Consider the following 15,329-nt stretch of genomic DNA (forward strand, 5'->3'; position numbering starts at 1 on the left):
ATCCTCCATTAAGTCATTGATGTGAGTAACTTGGCGTTCTCCATTTATGTTTGCATAAGTATCATTTGATACCTCTTGTTGCACTGCACTTGACTGGCACCCTGCCCAGGCTGTATTTCTACCTTAAGGTAAGTTTCTCTGTTTTTGCACCAGACCCACAATGTCCCTGACCTAGGCGAAGCAGTTGGTTAACTAACTAACTAACTAACTAACTAACTACTACTACTTCTACTACAGTACTACTACTAATAATAATAATTTTTATTTATATAGCACAATTCACAGTTTCAATGTCACTTGACAGGAAAACCCCCAAAATGACAGACATAAGTACTGATTGAAATGAAATGAAATGAAAGAACTAAATGAGGGAACAGAGGTACAGTAATAATAAACGTCAAATAAATGTTTAACTGGTTGGCTCTGTAGCACTGTTGCCTCACAGCAAGAAGGTCCTAGATTCGATTCCCAGATGGAGCAGTGTGGGTCTTTTCTGTGTTAACTTTGTCTGTTTTCCTCGTGTCTGCATGGGTTTTCTTTTGGATGCTCCGGTTTTCTCCCACAGTCCAAAGACATGCAGTCAGGTTAAATGGATATATTCAAATTCACCTAGGTAAGACACTGTAATGGACTGGCAACCTGTCTGGGTGTCTCCTGCCTTTCGCCAGGTGAATCAGACTCACCGTGATCTTTAACAGGATAAAGTGGTGGTAAACACAGTGAATGAATAAATGTTTATCTGACCTTAAACAGTTCAACCAAGCGCTACTGCCTGCAACGATGTGCTCAGTAGGGGGCGCAGTTGAGTCCATTTATCACACTTGACTAGCAGTAAGCGTTTCAGTCAGACTCGCAGCATCTCAGAAAGGGAGCCACCCAAAGCCAATGGAGAGATCGTGCATGCCCGCGCTTTGCAAACCCGATGTGTACCAGTTTATGAGACAGACCTGAGACCGAGCAGCTCAGGACGGATAGTGGCTGTTTTATACCTACAGAAAGAAATTTACTACTAGAGAGGAGAAATTGCACAAACAGAATTGTTTATCTGCCTATCAGGAACAATTTGGGAAATAAAGTCTCACGGTTCGTGTTCAGCATGAAGAAGAGCCATCTGGTCAAAAGGGTGAGATTTTGTATATAACGAAATAAACCAGTAGCCTATTTCACTACTCCAACAGTCCTTTATAGCTCTGTTAACCTACGTTTTTATTATTACAATTTATTTAATGAAATGCAAGTATCAGCTGTTTCTGTTTGAGTAGCTATATTTTGAATTTTAATTGGTAAGTGAAAAACTGGGACTCCTTTGTCTCCCGTGTATACTATAACGTACCCTGTGACATAGATCTTTAAAGCGCATTTATACAGGCGATATATATCGTAATTTAGATTTTATTTATTTTAGCCACAATTAAGTATTTATTTGCCTATTACATACGCCTCAAATTTCGATTGAATGTGTAATCCACGTTCCATTTGTTCAGCATCACTCGAATTACTGTGTAAACAGTAGCCTAATAATTGAAAGAAGCTTTGTGTATACAGATTTCCTTCCAGCTCAATCATTTCTGTATTATGTAAGAGATGCCAGGTTTATTCTCTTCTCTATACATATTCTCAGCAGGGTGTACAGGATGCTGCCCAACTCTCATCCCAACCGGACAAAGTGGGTTGGATCCGCAAGTTCTGTGGTAAAGGGATTTTCAGAGAAGTCTGGAGAAATCGCTTTGTAATGCTTAAAGGAGAACATCTGTATATATTTGAAAAAGAGGTGAGTCGAGTTCTCAAACTACGCTTTACATTTGTAGATACTCCTGGATTTTACCATCTACTGACAGCCAGGCAGGGTAAACACAACTGGAATAGAATAGAAAAAATAGTCAATCAGAGTATAGAACAAAATACATCAGAATAGAATACAAACCCAATTCTGAAAAAGCTGGAACAGTAGAAAAATGTAAATAAAACAGAAAGCAATAATTTGCAAATTATGTTGCTCTGAAATGTGTATGCTTCCTTCAGCATTGGTAATGCCCTCACAGATGCTCAAGTTAGCCATGCCATTGGCACTAACACGCCCCATACCTTGACAGACGCTGGCTTTTGAACTTTCCGTTGGTAACAACTGATTAGGTTCCTCTCCTGGCTTTGTTATTTTTAGAAACTGTTTGAAAGGTGGACTTGTCAAACCACAGTGCATGTTCTCAGATCAGCTTGAACCCTAGAAAAGTTGCAGCACTGACACTGTTAATATTGGGTTTCCACTTTGTATAACAGAATCTTAACATGCATTTGTAGATCCAACAACACACTGGCAGGTGTAGGCTGTCACTTTCATGTTCATAGTGAATAAATATCTTTCTATTGTAGGCCTATACATGCAGTTCAAAGGGTGTGCACTTGACAAGTATCTACACATTTAGGGACCATTCTTAAGCATTCTTTACAAAACAAGTAGACAAAAATCCATGAAGACAAGAAAGTACATTTGAGCAAATATATGTTTTAATATTTTACGAGTGTTAAAATACATTAAGACACTCTACAGTCATTTCAGCCAAGATCATGCCTTAACATGAGTAAAAGTGCATTTTAAAGGCTGCTTGTTCCTTATTTGCTTAGCTGTGGCTTCTTTGGATATTTAGACAATATATGCATTTGAAGTTCAAAGCCACAGCTGAACCTCTATTTGTGCCTACAAGGACACCACTGTTTTCCCCGTGTCTGTGTGTGTTTCCTCCGGGTGCTCTGGTTTTCTCCCACAGTCCAAAGACATACAAGTGAGGTGAATTGGAGATACAAAATTGTCAGTGACTGTTTGACTTTAAAAGACTTGAACTGATGAGTCTTGATTAATGAGTGAGTCTTGATTAAACTACCTGTCCTGTAATGAATGTAACCAAAGTGTGTAAAACATGATCCTTCAAATCCTATTAAATGTAAATAAATACAAGATCACCACTATGTAATGTATACAGAAATAACCTATACTCATAATCATACTTCACAGATTTTACCATTCACAGGAACTTTGTTATTTATTGTTATATGAATACAAGACACCTCACCAGTTATAGTATCTTGTAATATAAGACACTTAGCAGGGCAGTTGTTTTTACTAGTGAGCAGCACAGTTTGTGATGGAGTTAAATGCTGTCTTGTCTATTACAAAATTAAAAGAAGAAATACAAACAAGTAAACAATACACTTGCTTTCTTCAGTTTTTTTCAACAATTGAGTTTTATCATGTTTTCCAGATTATTTTCACACATTTGAAAATAGTAAGAACAGTATAATGACCAGTGTACAAGTGCATGTGTTATATTTTTTAAATATTATTATATATTAAGTTTTAGATTTTGTTTATATATTTCTGTGACATTTAATCATCAGCTTTTTATATTTGTGACTGACAGGAATACTAGTAATTTACCAAGCAACAAGCACTACTTGTTAGGGCCAGTGATGGTGCCCCTTTAAAATGCCCAAAGAAAAGTAGAAAAAGTTGGCAAATCCCAGGAAGCTCGGGACCAGCTTGACTGCGGTAGGGCTAGGGCATCCTGTGATGGCCTTGGTCTTGGCTGGGTCTATCTGCAGACGGTCCTGAAAACCACAAACATAAAATTCTCAAAGTTGATGTAAAACTGAGACTTGACATATTGGTTGTTTTCCAGGAGCAAGTGCAAGATATGCGTAATGTGCCCTACATGTTTGTTTGATTTATCAAGATACTGTCAGAATAGATGAACACGCAGTGCCCTAAAGTGCCCTGGAGTGCCTTGTTTATGAACTACTGGAAGATGGCGGGGACATTCATAAGCCAGAAGAGCATCACTCGATATTCATAAAGGCCTGACAGGGTAATACAAATCGTCTTCCATTTATCTCCCTGCTGTATCCCGATCAAATTATATGAACTGCACAGTAAGAATGGAAGCCTGCTGCAGTGACTCTAAGGCTGAATTCATTAGGGGCAAGGGATGACGGTCCTAAATAGTTGTTTTATTGAGATGCCAGTAGTTAATGCAAGGACTCAGGGAACCATCTTTTTTCCTACAAGGAAGAATCCTGCTGTAGCCAGATACAAAAAAGAACGGATGTGTCCAAGGCTCAGGGCTTCTTGGATGTAATCATCCATGGCCTTTTGCTCGGGGGCGGATAAAGAGAAAAAGCAGGAAAATCAGGTTAATCGCACAGTCGACGAAACTGTGAGGTGGTGCGCTTCCTGCCACTAGTAGAAGTGGGTAAAGCTGATTGATCCGTTACATATATAGCCAATTACATTAAATTTAACTAGTAAGCCAAAAACGCAATCACAAAACAATGAACTGTACATCTTTAAGGCAGATGTTATTCGTGTCTCCTTACCAAGAACATTTTCTAAACTATTGTTGTGTACATACCAGTCAGTGATGTCGGTCATATGGATGCTTTATATTTGCATCTCTGCCTCCAGGTTCCAAAAGCTATTTTTACTATCAGGGGCAGTGTCAGCGGGTTGCATCATACTGTATGTGCTTCCTGTCTCAGGTACTTATAGACGAAGTGTACAGTGTTCTGGAGCACGAGTGAACGGCAGAATACACATTACCTTATTTTATAAACAAACTTGTGAATTCCAAAATGACGTTACATTGCGCAATAAATAAGCTTGCACATACTGGCATACTGCTGTTAGCCTCGACTTTGGGCAGTCTCAACATTAAATAGGCAGGCAGCGAGAATGTACAAAACTCATGCAGATAAATCAAGCTACAAGCAGTCAAGTAAAGGCTTTGCAAAAATATTTACACTCCAGTAGCCAATAGGTTGATTAGCAATCATGGGCAGTGGTAGCTCAGGTGACAAGGTACTTTACACTGCCAAGTTGCCACTGTTAGGTCCTTGAGCAAGGCCCTTCACCCTTAATTGTTTAGATTGTATTGATCACAATTGTAAGTCGCTGTGAATGGAAGTGAAGTGACTGAGTAAATAAATGACTCTGTAATGCCCTGCAACAAATCTGCACCCTGTTCCAGGTGTATCTGTGTGGGCTCCAAACCCTGATCAGATTTAAATGGTTATGTCATACTTAATGTTACTGATTCCTGTTTCTGTTTTAGTAACTGGCCTATTATTTCTAAAACACACTGTACAGGCCTGGTAAATGTGTTTTTCTGCGTTCCTGAAAATACCTTAACCACCCCCACTCTCTGTACGAGATCGGTTAGTTAGCATGTTATTTTTAGAGATGGATGATTCTGTGAACAGGATAGCCCCCTGCATAAAATGTGCTGGGCTAACAGCGTGGGAATTAAATATTGATGTGTGGAGAAAAGCCTGGCATGTTTCTCCAGGGGTCTTTTGCCCCATATTATCTCTGCTCTATGCATTTACTGTTAACTGCAAGTGCATGCTCATATTTAACTATATAACCCCAAGAGGCCAGTTTATTAGGAGGAATGAGGTTACTTGCTCCAAGTGAAAACTTGGAGTCATTCATTTTTCATTTTAGCTGTATTTTTGATAAGAACACTGTTAGCCATACAAATGTACAATTCTGTATAATGATGGTGAAGCTGGTGTGCATGCTGTTTGATATTATGCTGCGTGAGTTCTGATCTTTCTGATGGCATATTGATTTCTTTGTTGCTCCTTTCTGTTGCTATGGTAAACGCCTAGTAACCACACAGATTTACCAGCTAAAGCTTCCCATTTACCACCTTTTTTAGTCAATGTGGAAAGTACAGTTAGTGACATACATATGTCCTGTTCATATCTCATATTCCAGACATTTTCTCTGTCACTGTGAACTATGTAATCTTAACCCTGTCCCTCTGGGAATTGTTGTCCCTGAAGAGAAAAGCCTCTGACCCCTATTCCAGACTCAGCAATTTTGTGTCAGACAGCTTTAATGAGGATTGGCCTGTGTTTAAATAAGGCATTTCTACAGACAGGCCACAGACCGAATAATAGAAAGATGCTTTAAACCCCTTTGGGAGCAGTACTGAAGCTCTGAAGTGGAAGGTTATGGCTTTGTATTCAGTAGCCGATACAATCCAATGACCCTCATTTTATATACTGTTTTACAGTATTTAGATTAGGTCATTCTATGTCAACCATGATACAGTAGGTTTAATTCAGTAGAAAAAAATCAGTTCAGTGTTATTTACAGTAGTTTCATGCAGCTAGTTAAAACAAGTCTACAGAGCACTACACATTAAACGCTAGGCATGCATAACATGTCAGTGAGACAAAGACTGTGTTATAATTCGGCCCATCAGCACTACACAGGAACACTTTAGTAACATAGTGGTGGTTGCACCTTTAAGAGAGAATGAAAGTAAAGCAAATAAATATTGTACTAGTTTAGAGTTAAAACAGAAACACAGCAGAAAGACAGAAACACAGCATTTAAAGATCTGAAATCTGTTTTTTTATGTTTTAAATCCATATTTTTGGCACAGATCCTCCCCACTGTATGAAATTTAGAGACCCCATATAAATTCTGAGACCTTGTATAAAGAAAATACATAACTCATTACCGCTCAAATAGCATTTTTAGAATTTCCCCCATTTCAAGTGTCCTACTGGTCTTATGACTTTTGCCATTTGCATGACACCCATGAGCAGCCGAATTTTACAGAGAGCCGTAACAAAGAGGATAACAACTCATGTCAGTACCTTGAGCAGACCTTAGGAGTCCCTGTTGCAGAGGCAGAGGTGAATCCCTGCCTCAGATGAAGCCAATTGTGAGAGAAATGCCGAACCTAGCCTGTGGCAACACTGAGACTATTGAATATTGATCTCAGTGATAAATGATTAATGTGATTATCAATGGTCTGTTCTCCCTGTGACTATGTTTCCTTTCAACTCCCAAAACATGTTATTAGCTGGACAGGCTACTTTAAATCACCTACCCACAGTGACCCTGATCAGAATGAAGTGATTATTAAAGATAAATGAATACATTTATTTGCACTAATATGATTTAATTTAATGAATAATAAAATAAACAAACAAGTGGATTTCTCTCTAATTTAGAGTGGCCTTTACATACTATTTTGGATTTTATAATATAAAATGATAAAATAATCAATATTAATTATAATTAAAAAATACACATTAATCTAAATCTAATTCTACACGGCCAATTTTAAAACATGAGTATATAAATTTGTATGACACAAGTTATATCATCAATTGCAGTTGTATCTTTGTGGACTGTGCTTGGCATGCTCACTATCACATGGTGTGTTCTTAACACACACATACAGTGTATCACAAAAGTGAGTACACCCCTCACATTTCTGCAAATATTTCATTATATCTTTTCATGGGACAACACTATAGACATGAAACTTGGATATAACTTAGAGTAGTCAGTGTACAACTTGTATAGCAGTGTAGATTTACTGTCTTCTGAAAATAACTCAACACACAGCCATTAATGTCTAAATGGCTGGCAACATAAGTGAGTACACCCCACAGTGAACATGTCCAAATTGTGCCCAAAGTGTCAATATTTTGTGTGACCACCATTATTATCCAGCACTGCCTTAACCCTCCTGGGCATGGAATTCACCAGAGCTGCACAGGTTGCTACTGGAATCCTCTTCCACTCCTCCATGATGACATCACGGAGCTGGTGGATGTTAGACACCTTGAACTCCTCCACCTTCCACTTGAGGATGCGCCACAGGTGCTCAATTGGGTTTAGTCCATCACCTTTACCTTCAGCTTCCTCAGCAAGGCAGTTGTCATCTTGGAGGTTGTGTTTGGGGTCGTTATCCTGTTGGAAAACTGCCATGAGGCCCAGTTTTCGAAGGGAGGGGATCATGCTCTGTTTCAGAATGTCACAGTACATGTTGAAATTCATGTTTCCCTCAATGAACTGCAGCTCCCCAGTGCCAGCAACACTCATGCAGCCCAAGACCATGATGCTACCACCACCATGCTTGACTGTAGGCAAGATACAGTTGTCTTGGTACTTCTCACCAGGGCGCCGCCACACATGCTGGACACCATCTGAGCCAAACAAGTTTATCTTGGTCTCGTCAGACCACAGGGCATTCCAGTAATCCATGTTCTTGGACTGCTTGTTTTCAGCAAACTGTTTGCTGGCTTTCTTGTGCGTCAGCTTCCTTCTGGGATGACGACCATGCAGACCGAGTTGATGCAGTGTGCGGCGTATGGTCTGAGCACTGACAGGCTGACCTCCCACGTCTTCAACCTCTGCAGCAATGCTGGCAGCACTCATGTGTCTATTTTTTAAAGCCAACCTCTGGATATGACGCCGAACACGTGGACTCAACTTCTTTGGTCGACCCTGGCGAAGCCTGTTCCGAGTGGAACCTGTCCTGGAAAACCGCTGTATGACCTTGGCCACCATGCTGTAGCTCAGTTTCAGGGTGTTAGCAATCTTCTTATAGCCCAGGCCATCTTTGTGGAGAGCAACAATTCTATTTCTCACATCCTCAGAGAGTTCTTTGCCATGAGGTGCCATGTTGAATATCCAGTGGCCAGTATGAGAGAATTGTACCCAAAACACCAAATTTAACAGCCCTGCTCCCCATTTACACCTGGGACCTTGACACCTGACACCAGGGAGGGACAACGACACATTTGGGCACAATTTGGACATGTTCACTGTGGGGTGTACTCACTTATGTTGCCAGCTATTTAGACATTAATGGCTGTGTGTTGAGTTATTTTCAGAAGACAGTTAATCTACACTGCTATACAAGCTGTACACTGACTACTCTAAGTTATATCCAAGTTTCATGTCTATAGTGTTGTCCCATGAAAAGATATAATGAAATATTTGCAGAAATGTGAGGGGTGTACTCATTTTTGTGATACACTGTACATCAGTCATTACCCATGTCCCTCAGGCAAACGTCAATGTGGGCTATCGTGTGCCACTGTCAGCAGCCCAGTCAGCATGTGACAGAGCCATAGATGGTTGTCAATAATTTGACACATAAAAAACAATTTGTACCCTTCACTGTGGTTTAGGTCATTCTATTTTGCCCTTTTTTCACAGATGAAGAATAATGGAAAGACACATGAAGTGTTTGACCTGGCTGAGTATGAGCAATCGGAGGAGGTGCGCAAGGCCAAGAGTCGCAGCAAGAAGAACCACAGCAAGTTCACTCTTCTGCGCTGCCGACAGCCAGGCACACGGGTGAGTCTTCAAAAATAGGCACGCTTAAATTAAATATCCCAGATGTCAGATTCTTACCACTGTCATTAATATCAGAAACAGTTTTATTACCAGCCAGCTTAAACAATAAACAGATATGCATTACACTGTGTTTATGTTTAATAAAGTTTCTAGCTTCTCTGATTTACTGTAGTATATAATGGTGGCATGTGTAAAAGTTTGGTATCCCTTTCAGTTGTAAGGTCTCAGACACTTAATTAATACCTTAAGTCTCTTGCTAGTACTTGCTAGGCATGTTAGAATTGTAGTTTTTAAAATTGACTTTTAAAGGACAGGGGCATGTTTAATTTAATTTCCATTTTTTACCACCGCTTTATCCTGGTCAGGGTTGTGGTGGGTGCAATTTCCCCGGAATCACTGATGCCAATCCATTGCAGGGCCTAGGAAATGGAGCAAAATCACTGAAACGTTAATAGAATTACATAACATTACAAAATAAGCAGGTGATTTGGTAACAGGTGAGGGTATCATGACTGTGTATAAATGAAGCCACCACAGGCTCATGAGAAACCATCGTGCTACTTATATAGCCACATTGGTTAGGGTTAAGATGTATGATGTAACAGGGATAAACACACTTTTTTGAGTGTGTTACAGGCATCAAATTTATAATTTGTTTATAGCTACAAAATACAAATAAGTTGATAGGTAAAAACATTGGGAATATTTTAATGGTACTATTGTCAGTTTGTTAAAGGTTCAAGAGAATTAACAAATCACAGATTCTTGGTTTTATTCAGAAAATGTTCCATCTTTTTTGGAAATAGCATTTGTATAATTTTGGGGGAGCTGAAGTAGTATATTATGTCTAAAAACAGCACTAGACTTATTACTGCTCATTGCTAAAGTTTATATTGCACAGAAACACACTCTAAGAGTAAAATTACTCTTCAAATCAAGATGTTCAAGATCCAGTAAAGTCTGCCTCACACACAAACCCAGATGATTAATGGTGTGTGTGTGTGTGTGTGTGTGTGTGTGTTAAAGAAAAAGTGTCTTGAATTTAAAATGAATCTGTATCTTTTCATGCTGTATTTTGGTGAATATTTATGATATTTTTGTGAATATTCTCCACAGCTTAGTGTGTTTAGCTTTAAGCTGTAAAAAGAATTCAGACATTCCTTATTATTCACTTTTTGTCTCTTGTCTAGGCTACTTCTTTAAGCTATCACTAAATAAACACTTGTTCTTGATACCAGATATGTATACAATAGAAATTTATATCTATTTACATGTATATTGTTTCATTACTGCTACACAGTCTTACAGTGGTTCTTTATTTCACTCAGACTCCCAATCTTGTGTTTTTGGCTGTAAGTCCAGAAGAAAAGGAATCCTGGATCAATGTTCTAAACGCTGCTATTACTAGAGCCAAGAATCGTGCTTTGGATGAGGTGAGCCTTAAAAACTTCCATCTGGCTCCATAACTTCCATCAGCTATAATGATCCTCAGTATAATGTTTCTCACTCTCATTAATTCACTCATGTCCTTATTCAAGTGTGCTCTTTCTCTATTTTATACTCTGTTACTGCTGTTCTTACACTTATCTTCGGCATTCTTGCCAAATTGGATTTAGCTTTTATTTAATAAAAAAAACTGCAAAGCTCTAAAGCTAATAAAACTTAGAAAATATCATTATTATTCCTACGGTAAACTTTCCATTTAAACATTTCCTCAGCCCCCTCATCATAGCACACAAATATTAGATCTTGTCAAATAATTCAGATCTTTTTCAACAAAATCAAGTAAGTTGCTAGTTACATGGTGAAAAAATATCTGAATATCACACAATAAAAATATATCATCTACATTATTTGTGTTGCAATATCTGTCAGAATCAGTTGGAGTTTTACTGAGCAACTGCCACCCACGCTTGCTGCAGTTTAAAACATTTCTTTTTTAATGTGTGTAAAGCCACGAGAAGCTAGTTTTCCTCCGGCAAGCTATGGCTTTTACAGAAGACCAATGTTCCTTTTTAGTATTTATCCACCTTATGTATCAGGGCCATGACCGGACAGTGGGAGTTACTGTTGCAGCAGCAAGGAAGTAATTCTCGATCCGGCCTTCTGTCCTTTAAACACAGCCAGTTGTGTCTGATGAGCGCTTGGCTGTGGTGGGCTAGCATGTTACCCTGCCTCACCACCCAAGTGCTCCATTTTTTTATAGCAATGTACACTTTTGCCTTTAAATTCCTAGAACATAACTGCATAAGGCTTACTCTAAAAGAAGCTCATTGTACATTGTACACAGTGACAATAAAGGTATTCTCTCTACACAGAAACCTAATTAAAACCTGCTAACACTTGGATGTTCACTGTGAGTTCGACTGTATTCTCAGTGATACCAACACCTCAGTTCTTATGTAAAGTGTGAAATGTGAGAGCACTTCATTTCTGTACTTGCTAGATCTGTTGATTAACCTCTATATAGTGTGCGTCATATTCAGAGCTCTTACTGCTGTGTTGAGTATGTAATAAACACATGCAGTTAATTAACACTTTCAACTAAATGCAGCCAGCAGCATCCTCTGTTGCGTCATTTCAATAATAAAAAGAGGCAGTTTCAAATATAGTCGCACACACACGGCATGCTTGTACCTGCTTGTTAATAAAATAATGCATTTGTTTATGCATTTGTTTGGAGCCTAAAAAAGGAACAAAGAAGGTGGTATAGTGGTTGGCTATGTCAGCAAATTGTTGTTAGCTAGGCTGCAACATTAAACCATGATCATAGCAGACATTTCTTGTTTGCATTGACCTGTGACTTAGGTATGATCAGGCAGAAAATGGCAGATTTGAGTTGGAAGTAGTCCTCACTGTGGTGCAGTTTATGCCTAGTTAACACTACACGATTTTTGCCCTGATTTTCACTTGCTGCCAGATGTGCCAGCTCGGAGGCAAATTGGTGTTCACTCTGGGCTCAAAATCAGCTCTCGATTGTGTGAACTACTCATTCCGATCGCTCGCTGATATCTAGCATGCTAAATATCTGGACCTGTCAGCAACTCAAAATCCTGTAGTGTGAAAAATGTTGCGATCAGGTTGTGACTGGCAGTGAGTGCAATGTTAAACTACAGCCAGTGAGAACGCAAGATACGGAGTGAGGGGAAACCTGGGGAGGAGTTGTAAATGTGTGGGGCAGGGACATAAAATTGTTTTATAAGAATATGTTGGCATAGACAAGCTTTACAGTTTTTGTGACCTTATCATACTCACCAAACATAATACCAATGTTGGATTGCAAAAAATATTTACCTCCAACTCTATCTGCAGAACAGACAATCCCTGCTGGCTGCATAGCCCAATCCACTCCTTCACCCAGATTTATTTCTTTTTCCTCCGTGCTTTTACAATGCAGATCAGCTTACAAACAACTTTGATTGCTTGTATTTACAGACTTGCATTCTTGGACATGGTATCACTAAACCTCTTGCCACTTCTTGCATGTGTTTTCGTAACAAAATGTAGTTTTGGAGAACAGACAGACAGACGGACAGACAGTCTGCAATTCATCCTGGTGATAGGTCGTGTAGTGTGTGACCCCCTTATTTCTGATCAAGTTGTGTAGTGTGAACTGTACAGCGATCTGAACACCTTGAAAGTCGTGTAGTGTGAACTAAGCATTGGCAGTTAGACTTGGTATTTTAACTATGGCTAACCAATAATTAGGACTTTCATCATTTTGGGTTACAGAGCAAAAGCATGCAGCAGCTCTTTAGAGACAAAACACAGCAGAGCAGTCCTAGATAAACTATGTAAATTCATAGATAAAAAATCAACAAATGTTACCTTATTCATTGTTAAGTTAACTATTTTTATTCATGCCAGATGTTTGCAATGTGAAAAACATTATGCAGTTGTGGCTTCAGTCTTTAGCAATCTTGTCATTCATGAGCATGTGCTAAAAGGGTAATAGCACTGGTTTGCTATAATTAAATGAAAGTGGTTGTTGACAGAGTGAAAACAAGCTACTCATGAACCCAGACTATAAATTAAAAGTTATACATTCAACAATGAAAATCAAATAGTTAATAGCATTGCTTTATATGTGGTTTTGCATGTCTCTTTCTGCAGGTCACTATTGAAGAGGAAAGCTTGTTGTCTCACCCTACACGTGACCGTGCCAAGATCCCACTTGGGCGGCGCTTGCCTACACGAGGTCATCTTATGGCCGTGGTGGGTGGCTTTTTGTTACTGCCTTTGACCTAAGACGTGAACTGATGCTAGTATAAGGATGTTCTATCAAAAATAATGCCCTGTTCCAGTCTGTTGTAAATCTGGAAAGATAAAATATGACTATACAAAAGGCTGAGAACAAGATATTGTTTATTTGGTTGGAAATTGTTTGATGAGTAGTGGTTTTCTTTCTTGTTTTTTGGGAGCAGAATATTAACACTACTTGAAGATAATGAGTATTATGATGATAATTATGATGATATTCTATTGACAGGCCTCCAGCTCATCAGATGGTATGCTAACTCTAGATCTTGTGCATGAAGAGGATGCTGACTTGCTGGAGCATGATCAGGCTGTGTGGGTGAAGGACCACAGAGGAAACCTGGACTTGTTGGCTCCTGCACGTAGGCGTGCTGGCACTGATGCCTCCAGGCATAGAGAAACCTCTGTGGAGGCTAAAGTAAAGACCAGCAGTTTACCCCGTGAAAGTGAGATTTCCTGGAGCCACCCAAGTCAGACTCATACTCCTCAGCATGAAACCCAGCCTGACACTTTGGGAAAGAGTTGCTATGGCTTAATAGACAATGTTATTTCGAGTGGGGAACAGAGACGCACCCACAGGGAGTTTTTCAGTCGCCAGATCTCAATGGATCAGTGTCCCACAAGCCAGCTGCAAGACATGATCAACCTTCGACTACAAAGGGCCCAAGAACTATTGGCTGAAATTCAGGAACAGGAGCTCAAAAGGGGTAAAATGGGAGTCTACCCTAATTTTAAGGGGGTTGATTCCCCACGACTGTGTCACTTAAAGAGCTCAGATTCACCAAAGTCCATGAGCTCAAGCTCCCATGTCTCATCTCAAGGGAAAAGCATTGGCTCTCCCTCCCAGCTGAAAGCCAAGGATTCACCTAGCTCGAAGATAAAGGACTCACCTCATGTCAAAGCAAAGGATACCCCTAATTCAAAGTCCTCCAAATCACATAATTTTAAGGATCAGTTCTGTTCAAAGAGCATTGACTCATCTAATTCAGAAGGTTCCAATTCACCCAATATAAAATGTTTAGATCTGACTCAAATAAAACTTTCCAACTCACCAATTTCCCCAGGCAACAACTCACCCGGTTTAAAAGGTGTAGACTCAACTAGTTTATGGTTTTCGTGTTCACCCCATAATCAAGGGACGCAAGGCATAGTCTCTCCTTTCACTGAGCTGCTGGACTGGGAGAGCAAAAGGGCAGCAGCTGAACGGCTACTACAGGAAGCCGTATCCTCTTGGGTGGAAGCAAGAGAGGTTCTGGCAGAGGTAAAGGAGCTACAGACTCGACAGAAGCAGAAAGGAACGGTTAAACCTGAAGGACCTTTAACACAGGACAGTAAAGCTGCAAGTTGACCCTTCCACAGCCAGTCACTATGCTTTGTACAACTTGTTGGACTATTGCAAATAAATGGCACATAAAGAAAGCACAATAAACACATAAACTGCACTGGAAACATTTTTGTTAATTCTTCCCTACTAGGTTTCCTTAGACTATATTGTAGATAGTATTAATTGCTTGGGTCTTGGTTTTGCACATAAAATGAGCAAATATTTACTGTAAATTTTACTGTCATTTATAAAGTTTCCTTTTTCTGTACAGAATTATTGCTTAAACCATTCTTAATGGATTTTTTTAAATTGTGGAATGATTAATTTAGGTTTTTTTTTTAAGTGTGTTTAGATTTTGGGGATGTAAAAACTAAGGCATTTGACCATGATGCACACACTTCCTCACAGACCTGTGTTTATTGGTACTGTATTTTATTACATGCCTTCTACTATACAAAATAATTATATGCAAATTTGGGACAGTATGTGAAATGCAAATAAAATAAAAAGTGTGATACATAAAATCATAAACTGTGATTTGTAAATCCACATTGGCCTGTATTTAATTGGAAACAGTACAAA

The 15,329-nt window shown here is 39.2% G+C and overlaps 1 protein-coding gene across 1 annotated transcript; it reads left to right on the forward strand.

The window, feature by feature from the left end:
• Positions 1-1,096: 1,096 nt before the first annotated feature.
• Positions 1,097-14,865, forward strand: plekho1a (pleckstrin homology domain containing, family O member 1a). Its single transcript, XM_062986026.1, has 6 exons — positions 1,097-1,123; positions 1,625-1,771; positions 9,026-9,166; positions 10,495-10,599; positions 13,280-13,381; positions 13,656-14,865. Exons 1-6 carry the CDS (start codon positions 1,097-1,099, stop codon positions 14,769-14,771), a joined length of 1,638 nt encoding a protein of 545 aa, XP_062842096.1. The 3' UTR covers positions 14,772-14,865.
• The last annotated feature ends 464 nt before the right edge of the window (positions 14,866-15,329 follow it).

This window comes from Trichomycterus rosablanca, chromosome 2, assembly GCF_030014385.1.
Source record: "Trichomycterus rosablanca isolate fTriRos1 chromosome 2, fTriRos1.hap1, whole genome shotgun sequence".
Lineage (NCBI taxonomy): Eukaryota > Metazoa > Chordata > Actinopteri > Siluriformes > Trichomycteridae > Trichomycterus > Trichomycterus rosablanca.